This window comes from Maylandia zebra, linkage group LG17, assembly GCF_041146795.1.
Source record: "Maylandia zebra isolate NMK-2024a linkage group LG17, Mzebra_GT3a, whole genome shotgun sequence".
In the NCBI taxonomy this organism is placed as follows: domain Eukaryota; kingdom Metazoa; phylum Chordata; class Actinopteri; order Cichliformes; family Cichlidae; genus Maylandia; species Maylandia zebra.
Genome location: NC_135183.1, coordinates 29,972,821 through 29,985,600, shown reverse-complemented (window position 1 = coordinate 29,985,600; position 12,780 = coordinate 29,972,821). Strand labels below are relative to the sequence as shown.

At 38.3% G+C, this 12,780-nt stretch overlaps 1 protein-coding gene across 5 annotated transcripts; it reads right to left on the bottom strand.

The window, feature by feature from the left end:
- Window positions 1-1,805: 1,805 nt before the first annotated feature.
- Window positions 1,806-12,550, bottom strand: napepld (N-acyl phosphatidylethanolamine phospholipase D). Of its 5 annotated transcripts, none has more exons than XM_004548227.4 (10): window positions 12,283-12,550; window positions 9,662-9,749; window positions 8,348-8,452; window positions 7,316-7,456; window positions 6,544-6,768; window positions 6,347-6,450; window positions 6,057-6,222; window positions 5,706-5,854; window positions 5,219-5,333; window positions 1,806-3,126 (listed from the first exon to the last, which is right to left on the bottom strand). In XM_004548227.4, exons 1-10 carry the CDS (start codon window positions 12,420-12,422, stop codon window positions 2,995-2,997), a joined length of 1,365 nt encoding a protein of 454 aa, XP_004548284.4. In that variant the 5' UTR covers window positions 12,423-12,550; the 3' UTR covers window positions 1,806-2,994. The 5 variants fall into 5 exon arrangements, with proteins under 5 accessions (XP_004548284.4, XP_012773823.3, XP_012773824.3 ...); XM_012918369.3 differs by having other exon boundaries at window positions 12,384-12,549; XM_012918370.4 differs by lacking the exon at window positions 12,283-12,550 and adding an exon at window positions 11,316-11,638.
- Between the last annotated feature and the right edge of the window lie 230 nt (window positions 12,551-12,780).

The following is a 12,780-nucleotide window of genomic DNA, read 5'->3' as shown; positions in this document are numbered from 1 at the left end:
TTTTTATTTGAACAATTGAACAACAAATATACATAGTAATGTAGTTATAGAAAGGGTATGAAAACTTTCACAGCTTGCAGTATCTTTTACAAGTCATATATACAAATACAAGTACGTAAACAAAAAAGTATACTTTAGGAGAAAACAAACAAACAAAATAACCGATTAAAAAAAGAAAGAGGTGCTCAAGGTATAAATAAACAACATATAAGTCAAGTGAAACTATACATTCGACACAGCTCTTGTGTTTTACATGCTTTGGAGTTGGTGCTGTTCTTTAGATTCTCTAGATAATTGGAAAACAGGGCTTTAAAAGCAAATATGTTTGGACGCTGTTGAAAATTTTGTACAATGTATGTGAAATTTGGCAAAAATAATCAGAAGATTGATAATATTTTTTTTTCCTGGATTTATTTTATGGGTATGTGAGAGGCCAAATAGAATATGTTGAAACTTCAGTTTACATGAGGGATCAATTTGTCTGAATTCATATTTGAAGTTGTGCTCCTCAAACTTTTCACGTCACTATATGGTGAGGGGGGAAAAGGTAGATGCTGCCACCTTGTGTCGTTCGTATTAATGTGCATCTGCCAATAGGAGAAGGAAAGGTGCAAACCTAGAGCAGTAGAGGGGATGCATGTAGACCAGGGGTGGGCAACTCCAGGCCTCGAGGGCCGGTGTCCCTGCAGGTTTTAGATGTGTCCTTGAACCAACACAGCTGATTTAAATGGCTAAATTAGCTCCTCAACATGTCTTGAAGTTCTTCAGAGGCCTGGTAACGAACTAATCATGTGATTCAGGTGTGTTGACCGAAGGTGAGCTCTAAAACCTGCAGGACACCGGCCCTCAGGGCCTGGAATTGCCCACCCCTGATGTAGACAATCAAAGAGAAAAGAAACACAGCATGAAAATGCAAAAAAAGAAAATAAATCTTTAATATTTGTCTTAATTACAAGATGTTATACAAGATTTTTTTTTTCCAAGAACCATTTGGATATACTGGACATCCCTGGGCAGCCATGTGCTGCTATGGAAAAGGGTTTGAATTCATATTTTATAAAATAACCTCCTTGCCTTTGTTGGGCAAATTAAACCTTGACTGTCCCTGAAATCTTTTTTCTCAAATATTTAGCTCTGGGTCGTTTGAACTTAATTGTTAAACTTATGTTCATATTAGTAATTTTAACCAAATTGTTTTCAATCCTTAATTCAGTCTGAAATCCAATCTTTAGCCCGGTCAATAAAAAGTGAAATTTCAAAACTATATCCATGGAAAATGGAATAAAGAAGGGGACTAAAGTAAATTACTCTTCTTTCGGTGCACCTGTTCAAATGCCAGCAAATCAGCCAAATAGCAACTCAGTACATTTAGGAATGTATCTGCTTAACTTTAAATTAAGCATCAGAATGAGGAAGAAATTAGATTTAAATGACTGAAGTTAAATTTGGATTTTCCCACACAACCAAAGCTAGGACTTACAGTGGTCAGAAAAAGAATATCCAGTTAGCAGCTGTTTGCTGGGGGCTTTAAATAAATTTCTAAGCCTGTAGGTGTTATTTCATACACTGACCTGTTTATTAAATGACATTAATAATTTGGGTGGTAGAAGCACAGTATTATTTTACACTAAAAATACAGAATCAAGACGCCAGAGTACTTCTCGCTGTTGAAAATGCCCACCTGTTTTTGTCTACCAGTGTGCCTGTTGCAATGCTAACACTTCGGGCACTAATGTTTGAAAAGTGTGCACATTTATTTTTTAGATCTTACTACTAACAAAAAAAGAAGAGAAAAAACAACACCATTTTAAATGCAAAGTAATATTTATTCTGTAAATCAGTGACACTGTGACATGTAAACAACATTTTTCTTTTTACCTTTATAAACCTGTTACTGCAGTACATGAGCTCAACATTGTGCTGTTATGTGTTCATACATTCAGGCATTAAAAACCGAATTTTGCTTCAACTGTGTTCAAAAACACTAATCTACTGTTGCTCTTTGACTCAAACCCATCCGGCTAAAAACGGAAAGGTAAAACTGGAAATGATCACACTGATAAGCAAAGAAACTGGTTTCACAGCATCAAAGCCAAATGTCTAAACCTGCAGCAGTGCATAATATTTGCAAGGCACGAAGCTGAACCCAGCTCAACTTCTACATCTAGACAGCACTGCTCCACGTTTGCTATCGGCACTCGGTCGCTGAGAGTTTCAGACTCTGATAATAGATAAACTATTTTTGCGTCGCTCAATTTTGAGTTCTCGTAGCACATTCAGAAAAGTCTTTGTAGTGTTGCATGATTTAACATCAATGTTGAAATATTATTACACCACAAAATCCTCTATCCTCTAGTATTTCTTTCATATTACAGCTTCTAAGATCCTGAAAGAAAACTTTACTTAAGATATAAGCACAGCAGATGTATTTTAACCAGATCCTCTGATCTGTAAAATTGTACCCGCAGAGAATTTTTCTCTCGTTCGGTGTAAAGCAGTGTGCACACCACGAAATTTCAATCACAATAATGCACACTAGAATGCAAGTTAGCATTTCACAAATACTGAGCTGCACAAAATAAGATTACTTGTTTGGCAATACAAAAAGTTTTTGGTGTTTTTAATACAGTTCAAATTTTAAAAATCTAGTTGTCTAAATTTGTTTGATATACTTTTACCATGTTTCATTTGCCACACTGACTACTACACAGAACCAAGTACAGATTCCAGGATCAAGTAAATCTTATGCCTTTTGCTTATTTATGAACCATGAGAAGAACAGCTCCTGTAGGTAGTACTGCCTACCAATGACCATGTGATGGCAGTGCAACATTCAATATTGTGGCCTAGTTTTGATTTCTAGTTGATACAGGCTGCATATACATATGCAATTATCACAACTTTTTTTTTTTAAACTGGGATTCTGCATGTTATGAATTTACTGCACTTTGTTACAGACAAATCCATAGAAACGGGCCACAAAAACACTGCACATCAGTCGAAGACGTCTTCGTCCTGTGCAGATATAAGGCGAGACTCCCCATGATGCAAAGTGAAGAAACAATCTGGTTTCAGTCCCTTCTGTTCCAAAGCCTCTCTGAGTCGAAGAGGTGGATCGAGGTAATACTGCATGACAAGAGAAAACATGCATGTTAAGATATTGTTCGAGCAGCTACTCCAACACATTCAGTTTTTGTTTAGTTCTGCAGATTTTTCAGTGATTATTACATTTATATCACTTCGATTTCAACAGAGGCTGCATTAAACTGGGACGGCTGCAGGAATACTCATGCAGCTCAACAATGAAACCTTTGTTTTACTGTGTTGCCAGAACATAATAGTGTCACAACACTATATCTAAACAACGAGCTCTTGCATTGATATGGCACTCACAGAGTAGCTCTTAGGTCTATTGCAACCTCAAATACTAACTGCCTTCGATTACAAAAAAATTGGAATGCTCTGTAAAATGTAAATAAAAAGAGAATGATGATTTGCAAATCTCATAAACCTGTGCTTTCCACAAGATAAACAGTCCATAAATGACTGGGTAATGAGTAGACCAGCTTTGGGAGAGAAATGCTGTCTCATTATTCTAATCTGACTCTGTCCATTTTAAATGAGCTATAGCCTGTTGAAGATCTTATGCCTGTTCCTATACGGCTACTTCTTTTCATGATGTAGATTTAGCCCACATTTGTGCATAACATGGTAAACTGTACTCACTGAGTGGTTTCAGGAAGTGTTCCTGAGACAATGCTTTGATTTTTCATGACAGAATCATGCAAATTGTAATGCAGTTACACCTGTGGGCTCAACGTTTTTAGGACATTACTGATTTTTAACCTTGGCCCTTGCACACAGATTTCTCCAGATTATCTGAATTCTGTAGATGATATGTACTATTTAAAGTCTTTTTAAGTCAATTTTAGAATTTTTTAAATAATTTACAAATGCAGTTTTTTTTTTTTTCTCAGGGTGGTTAAGATCACTTTGAAGAAACCCTCTTTTTATGCCAAATCATGTTAGTGACCCATTGCCAATAACACTAATTAGCTGTAAAGTGTTCCTCCAGCTGTTTCTCTTTAGTCTCACTTAGTTTATCAATCTTTTGTTGCCTCCATCCCAAATTTTTTTGAGATGTGCTGCTCCCATCAAATTCAAAATGAGCCAATATCTTTCAGGAAATGGTAAAATGTCTCTAATCATTTGATGCTTTTTTTATGTTTCATTATCAATCAAATATGGGTTTGAGATCTGAAAATCACTGCATTCTGTTTTTATTTACATTTCATACAGCGCCTCAACAATTTTGGAAGTGAGGTTGTATAATAGTAACAAAATACTAAATTGAATGCTACTGAAATACCTTGCATTATGTAACCTTTGTTGTAAAAAAAAAATAAAAAATAGAAACACCAGTCAGTCAACCTGTCAACTAACTTGTTTCAAAATGATTATATCCTCATGAGAACAGAGGAAAAAAGAATCTTCCCATTAATTTTGTGTGATTTCCTTCCTTTTTGTAGCTAAAAGGGGACCCAAACACATGACGTATCATTGGAAAGCCCAGGATGTCCTCTATTTAGTACACCAGGACTTAGTAGGGTAGCTCAAATAAGTCAAAAGATATAGAGCAAAAACACATGTGAACATTAAGCATGACCAAAGCACAAATATAAACATGTGTTTGCTTGTTAAAGAAATGGGGTTAGAGGGGGAAAAAAGACTAGGGGAGGCTCACAACTCAGATGTGTCTGTTACAACAGTAACGCAGGAGTGATCACTGGAAGTTAATCTTGGGAAGATAGTGAGATATGGACAAAATCAAATTTTGATGAGAAAGAGGTATGCATTGAGTAATGGAAATAGCATCATGACTTTAAATCCCTATAACCAATGTTTTAAAGCAAAGTTGAAGTATTCATGGTGGCAATGCCATGGTGACAACAAGAATCTTTAAATTCACTGTGCAGTAGTCCAGTGAATAGTCAATAGTTCAACATAAAACCACAAACTTAATAAACACATTGAGCCGGTAAGTGGATTCTGATGCTACAGAATTGATTATTCCATCTTTGCAAATCTCAGGCATTAGAGGGCCATTGATCTTCTATTCCAACTCTTTCAAAGAAGGCAAATCATCTAGGTTTTAAATATTTATTTAAAGAATATATAAGGGATCCATAACTAAATAAATGTATTTGTGTGGCATTACCTCATACGCGAGGGCAAAGGTGCCCCAGTGAATGGCCACCGACTGTCTGGCCTGAAGGTCCTCGTGAATCTGAACGGCCTCCTCTGGATCTACATGCTGTCCTTTCATCACGTCTCTGAAAAACCAAGTAATATTCAAGTAGTCTTTGATATCTGTTTTTGTTACAATAGGCACAGCATTATGGAAAAATGAATAGCTTAGAGGTAGAGTTAACTGCAATTAACTCTACCTACCGACTTTATTGTTGAAACATGAATGTGCCTCTAGAACAGAGTAAATAAAAACTGAATCTACAGTGCCATCATTTTCCCACATATGTTTACTTATTTAGAAAACTATTTATTTTTTTGTAATTGTGACAAAGTACTGTCTGTAGAAATGTTAAAATAATCATTAGACGTGTTCCGAATGTACATTACAAAAGCAAATTCAGTGGCCAAACATTAGATTGTAAGGATGTTCTTAATAAAGTGCACATGTGTATTACCTGGGCAGGTATGCTCCGATAGGGATTGCTGCAAGGTCAAATGGTCCAAAGCGTCGTCCTATTTCCGCAAAGGAAGAACAGTAGCCAGTGTCGCCAGCAAAGAAGAAACGATGGTCTGGACCCAAAACGGTCCAGCTGCTCCATAAAGACTGGAAAAAATGTTTTTAAAAAAAAGACCTGAATTTTATCAATTTTATCTGTTTTGAATTCAAGATAAAGATTTAAACAGAATTTGTTGTCCTATAAAAATGACAAAGTTCTGCTGTTGGCTTGTTTAGGGTCATGGCACTTCACTAAATCTTATTAAACAATTAAGCAATAATGTGCATATTGTTGTTGTTATTATCTTACTTTGTTATCATCCCATGCTGTGCGTTTGCTCCAGTGCTGTGAGGGTGTGCAAACAAACGTGACATCATCATGACCTGGGACACAGTTCTCCTCCCACCAGTCCAGCTCCATCACATTCTCACAGCCCATCTTCATCAGCCAGTCCATCAAACCCATTGGCACGAACCTGACACACACAATGCAAAAAGGTACATGTAATTTCTAATAAAGGGCACACTGTTTGACAGTGGGAAGTGAACATATGACATGAATGGAAATAATATTGTGAACCACTGATCCACCTCACGTACCAGCGTAGCTCTCCTCCGAAGCGAGCATTAAGACTGGCCACAGATCCAGCATCCAGATGATCGTAATGAGAGTGACTGATGACCACTGCATCAATCCTAGGAAGCTGTTGGCAGGAAAGTAAAAGAAGAACCTTAAAGGTGGAGGAATAAATAAAAAATTTTAACAAACAAAAATATATGTATGTATATATAGGAACCTGCTCCACAGTGCAAGGAGGACCTCTGAATCTTTTGGGTCCCATATATTGGATCGGCGATGCCCTCTGACTGAAGATTGGATCTGTCAGAACATTCACCCCATCGATTTCAACCAGAACTGTGGCATGGCCCAGCCATGTGACTCTCAGTCCTGGACCAGAGCCAGAGAGGTTTGGGTTCTGCACAAAGTATGGCTCCATCACAGGGAGCTCACGATCCAGGGCCTTTAGAGACAGAGAGACGAGGGAGAGGAACAGGCCATCCATAGTTTAAAAAATAAATAAATAACAGACAAAGTAAGATGTAAGAAGGGATGAAACAGATGGGTGCAGGAGGGGCAAATTATTTAATGCTGAAGGCCACCTTTGCTATAACTGTACTTTACACCTATGAATTTGCTAGTAGTTGGTAAGCACACCCATTTTTAAAAGTTTGAATATAGCAACAAACAGTAGAGTCTGTGCTAATAACGGGTTAACCTTTTTTCTGTTGCAGTGTGAAAGCAGCTTGTTAAGCCCTCACTGAGCTCAGCAGGTTTTCCAATAAGACCTATAAATAGTGTGTGTGTGAGATGAAATCGGCCAGTGATTCTTAGTAAAGATGTATTTGTCCTGAACTCATTTCCAAGGAGGCAAAATTTTGCCAACAGCTGTTTTCTATATAAACTTGAGACCTGCACATTTAAAAATTGATTAGTGACGCTTCACTGCGACTTGGATTAAAACCAACAGCTAATAGTAAACTGGTGATTATAAGTAAGTGATTACCTACCTCTTTACTAGAAGGTACATTGCTGTTATCTTTTTCTAAGAACAGGAACCTGAACAGCATCGAGTAGGAAGGAAAGCGCCACGTTGGCCAGGGGTTAGCCCAGCGGCCATGTTTGTCCCGACACGACTTTGTCACTTCTTCCTGCAAAAAAAGTAAATAATAGCATATTTGCTATGTTAGCAAGTCATTTTGGAATCTACAGTTGTATAAAATATACAAGTTTATTTTTCACAGGAAAGTCACAAAGTGCCTGATGCCTAAAGAAGAAACATTAAATAAAACCAAAACAACAAAACGGACACATAAACAAGACAAAGTCAGACACTAAGACCCCAAAGCCTGACTTTACCCATTTTTAAAAGCCCCATCTGAAGCAATAAAACAACTTATTCCAAAGTTTTGGAGCAAAAAGATGCCCCTTAGATAAAATAAACAAGTTCCACTCCTGACATAACAACCTAAAGAAAGGGAACTATTCAACATTACCCCAAGGTTACATAAGCTAGATTTAACAGAACGAACAAACCTACTGCCTTGTTTGAACCTTGGGATTGCGCTATCTGGGACAATGGTAAGAGTCTCTTTCATCAGAAATGAAATGTAGAAATTGTTATTTAACTAAAACTTGGAAATCAAACAGTTTGTAGAAATGTTTTTATAAATTAGATATTATCTTTTCAAGAGTTAACATCTACAAGCTAAACAGGATAGTTCCAAAAATGATCCCTGTGGAACACCACAGAACGAGGGAGGTTTTTCTGACATGATTAATAACAACAGAAAAACTTCTCTTTCTGTGAGATGAGATTTAAAGCATGCTAATGTAGATACAGACACAGCAACCACCTGATATAACCAATTTAAGAACACTGTGTGATCCATGACATTAAAAGCTGAACTCGGATGTAACAAAACACAACATGCGGAACTAGAGAGGAGGACTTCACAGAACGAAGAAGCTCTGAGGTGAAACTGAAGCCTCATGATTTGGGTTTTATTAGATAGCAGGGTGACAGTAATAGAGGGTCTTACCTCCAGTCGGTAGTCCAGGCGGAAGCTTTTGCGGGAGGAGCTGCTCTTCCTTGGAGTCCAAGCATCCACCTCTCCACCCTCAGCACCTCTAGGCTCGCCACCATCCTGAACAATGAGTACACATAGAAACTATAGTAAACTTGAATTCTTCTAAACATTTTTAAGAATTGAAAATAAACATTTAACATACAAGAACGTATTGAGAAAACATGAAAAAAATAATATCAGTGCTTTTATTAAATTCTGCAAATTCTTCTGGCGTCAAAGACTGACACATACATCAGGATTACACAACAGTTTTAAAAACACTAAGAAGTCCCTTTAACGGTTATCATGAGTTAATGACCTGAGCAGTAATTGCAAAGCCTTTTCAAAGCACCTATTTTAACATGTAATTACATTTGGCAGGTCAAAAGAAAAAGCACAGGTGTGTTTCGGAATGGGAATTAAAAACCGGTTTTCAAAGTTTACCAGGGCTGGCCTTTTTTTCCCCTCAACAGTTGGACACTGAAAAACAAATGGATCAAACTCATAGCAGTGTTGCTTCTGCACTCCTCAGTCTCTTTTTTCCCTTGCTCTGCTTCCACACTGTGTTCACAATCAGATAATAATACAGCTACACTGAAGATCTATGTAGGATTTCATTTGGTTCCCCACACAGAAAATTACTAAAGACTGAAATCAGAAAGTAACAGTTTCCTCCCTAGGGTGACTGGGCCTTCGGGATAGGGTGAGGGCCTCAGACATCTGGAGCGATCTCAGAGTAGAGATGCTGCTCCTGCATGTCAAAAGGACCCAGCTGAGGTGGTTCTGGCACCTCCTGGGCAAGCCCAACTGGGTGGAGACCCCAAAGTAGACCCTGAACCCTCTGGAGAGATCATATATCTCATCTGGCCTGGGAGAGCGCCTTGGGATACCCCAGGAGGAAGTGGAAAGTCTGGTTAAGGAGAAGGACATCTAGAATACACTGCGCAAGCTAATACCTGCTGCCACCGCAACCCAACTTTGGACAAGCGGAGGATGGATGGATGGATGTGAGAATACCAACGCTTTCAACAAAATCTTATCAATATTCACCTCCAGCTAAAAAACTAAAGCAAATATGCAACCAAATTTGCAGTGCTACCAAGCAGAACTTTGTAAACATGTGCCACCTTTTTCCATTATATTCAACAGAAGGCAGATGTCTTTTGTTGTGATGGTGCTGTATTAAGAGGATTATAGGCAAGAGGAAAAACATTTATATTTCATTTTGCGGTGAACTTTCCATTTAAACCACGGCGCCATCTAATTGCAGCTGATAATGTGCATTACCTCCACCAGGCCTTTTCTCTCCTCGAGCTCAGCTCTGTCTGAAGATGATGGCTTCTCCATGGCTTCAGCGCCCCGACCACACCTAGCACTGACACACAAACACAGTATTAACTTCACAACAGTGCTGCAAAGTCCTGCACAGCGAGCAGAACCACAATTATACCAGAAGACAATGAGAACAAAGACATTACATAAACACAACTGCAACCAAGTTATAGCCTGGCCCCTTTCACTGATAGAACTGTACTGATAACAGAACACACAAACAGCAGACAGTTAAACTGCAACACTTTGCATAAGACAAAAAGATGATAATCAGGCACAGTGACATCAGCTTTACTGTATTCAAATAAAACTATTATCTGACGTGACATTTAAATGCTTCCACTGTGTATTAAATTCAGTTGTTCAAACCTTGCCACCGCTTTTATAATTAAGGACTTGCTGGCAGGAAGAAGTGTGTTGACAGCTTTTTTCTCTTGAGTAACAGCGATTGAGAAGTAACTGATGTTCTGACACACACAAATCTAAAGACATTTGCACTGTAATTCCACTGTTTACCACATTAAAGCTTAACAGCGTGCAAGAACTCATGGGTACCTTAAACTGCAATTTTTTTGGGTGAATGTCTCCTTCAAACACGGTGGTGCAGAATTAAACTTTAAATGGAGTTTGCCTTGCCGTAAAGCATTCAAACAGGACTGGGTGTGTGACCGGAGTGAATAATGATTTCATCAGATAAAGAAGCATATATTTATGAAGGCACTTAGACGAGAGAAAGCCAAGAAGTCTAATCACAGCCCTTCCTTATCCTGCTATTATCCACAACTATCAGAGTTTGGAATACACCCTCACTATCATGCACTCAGCAATGCTTCCTTCATGGATCCTCTTATGCAAAGAGAAATAATCAGAATCAGAGAAACTTTATTAATCCCAGAGGGAAGTGGAGTAAATAAACCACTACATCTAATGCAGTTATGAAACAAAAAAACCAAAGTGCACTTGCTCTCTGTGGGGAAATCCACACATTAAACCATGCCATGCTGATGATGCACTTGGCCTCATGAATGGAACTTACACACACACCAGGTTAACAATGGGGCTCTGTGGATGACAATCAAAATAGGTCTTTGCATCTAGCCAGCATGCCTGCCATGGTTGTATAAACAACAAACAACCTCGAGTCAGGTTTTTCCTGAATTCAAGAGAAATATCACTTTACTATTGAATAAACGCACATGTGAGCTTTAAAAACTGGACAGCACATGCTAGAAATAACCTTGACACAAGTTCGAAATAGACTTAATCATATATACTGCTGTGAAATTAATTAAGAATTCATGAAAGGAAATAATTATGAACATGACAACAGCTGCCAACTGATCGAGTTTAACCAGCACATTATGACATTTATCCGTTTCCTGTTGCAAAGGTGTCAAACACGCGATAAGGATGGCAAACTGCAAACCACTACTGACAAACTAAACCATTATATCCTCACCAAGCGTAAGAAGGAAATACTGCACACTGCATTTTACCGAGAACTCGCCTAGCAAGTGTGTTCAAAAGGAAAACAATGACTCTAGGAACAGGCCACCATAGCATTATCGTATACCACAAGCGTCGTCTAACGTCAGGTTCTAGCACCTACCTTCCCGAAAACTTGAACTCAGAATACCACCAGTGCTTTCCTTAGCGAGGAGACATGTTCTCTGCATAAACGTTAGCTTCTGACTGTTAATGAGCAGCATTTATGAGGAGCTGCACGCATTTTGCAGCACAGTTTACATCACTGCAGCATTACCCCGGAGGGACTATCGACAGGAAACGTTAAGCCGGCTGTTAGCAGGACGTCGTTCAAAGAAAAAATGTGAAGTTCTTAACGCAGCAGGACGGTTACGGACCATATCTCGGTACCAGCTCGGCTTCTCTGACGTCGGTGCGAAAAACCCTTTGATCACGTGACGCGACAAACTCTCGCCGCGGCTGTGGGATATTTTATGAAGGAGAAAACCGCTGTAACGAACTATATTATTAAAAAAGAAAAAATTTTAAATCAGTATTTTAAACATTGATTCCACCGCCAATGTTACTAGTAATTATTATTATTATATTAATTATTATACCTCAGCCAAAACAAAAGTAATAAAATCATTCAATTTCAATACAATTTTATTTATTCAGCGCTAAATCAGAACAACAGTCGCCACAAGGTGCTTTATATTGTAAGGTGTACCCCACAATAATACATACTCTTGTGTGTGTGCGTGAGTGCTATTTAGTTGTGTGATAGGTATATAGCTGCACAAAAAAAGGGAATATTCTCTACATTAAATTTTGTAACTTGAGTGATGCCGTCTTTAATTAAAGACACTGCTTTTCATTTGGGATTTTCCACAGTTGTAGCAGCAGTGCAGGAGCCCCAGCTGTCTCTGTGTCACTGGTTCTAGTTCATGTAAGATAACCGAGAATTTGAATATTTTTAAGATAGTATAACGAAGAAAGCGGTTTGAAATGACGACTGAGACCCGGACACAGCAGTGGACTATGTGACTGTAGGGTTCCCATGAGGACTGTTTAAAAGAGTCTTTGTGTAGTTTATATACGACTTAACTTACCTCGAGTTCCTCCACCTGATGGACACCTGAAGGGAATGTAACCCAAGGAAACCCACTAAATTCAGTCGCGTCTTAACCTTATTAAACTTACAACTACATACCAAACACAACAGTCCAGACTTGGACAACACTGTTTCCATTGCAGGCCCTTGTATCTGACCATAATTACTTGGCAGTTTTCGGAGAAAACAACCAGAGGACACAAAGTTACGCACAGACGAGGTTTAGTGTCCGGACTGCGAAGACTGTGAGAACTTCCTGTTAGTTGCTTTCACTGACTTTCGGAAATCAGAATCTCGCTGATTTTAAACAAACTCGAGACCTTTAAGATTATTTCAAACAATTTAATTTCAAATTGGTTTTGAAATTAAACTTTGGATCTGCTCATCTGAAAATGCATTAACTAAAAACCCAATTGTGGCTGAATGAATTAAAAATGTATTTAGTGTTGTTCTTGTTTTGGTTTTTTTTGCCATAATCTAAAAATTAGTTGGTGTA

Bases quoted from the DNA above. Each gene is read 5' to 3' on its own strand.
- napepld (XM_004548227.4), bottom strand. From the start codon at position 12,422: ATGGAAACAGTGTTGTCCAAGTCTGGACTGTTGTGTTTGGTATGTAGT. The intron at 9,750-12,282 runs GTAAGTTAAGTC...TTTGTGTGTCAG, and splicing joins ATCAGGTGGAGGAACTCGAG to TGCTAGGTGTGGTCGGGGCG. The intron at 6,451-6,543 runs GTTCCTATATAT...TCCTGCCAACAG, and splicing joins CTCCTTGCACTGTGGAGCAG to CTTCCTAGGATTGATGCAGT.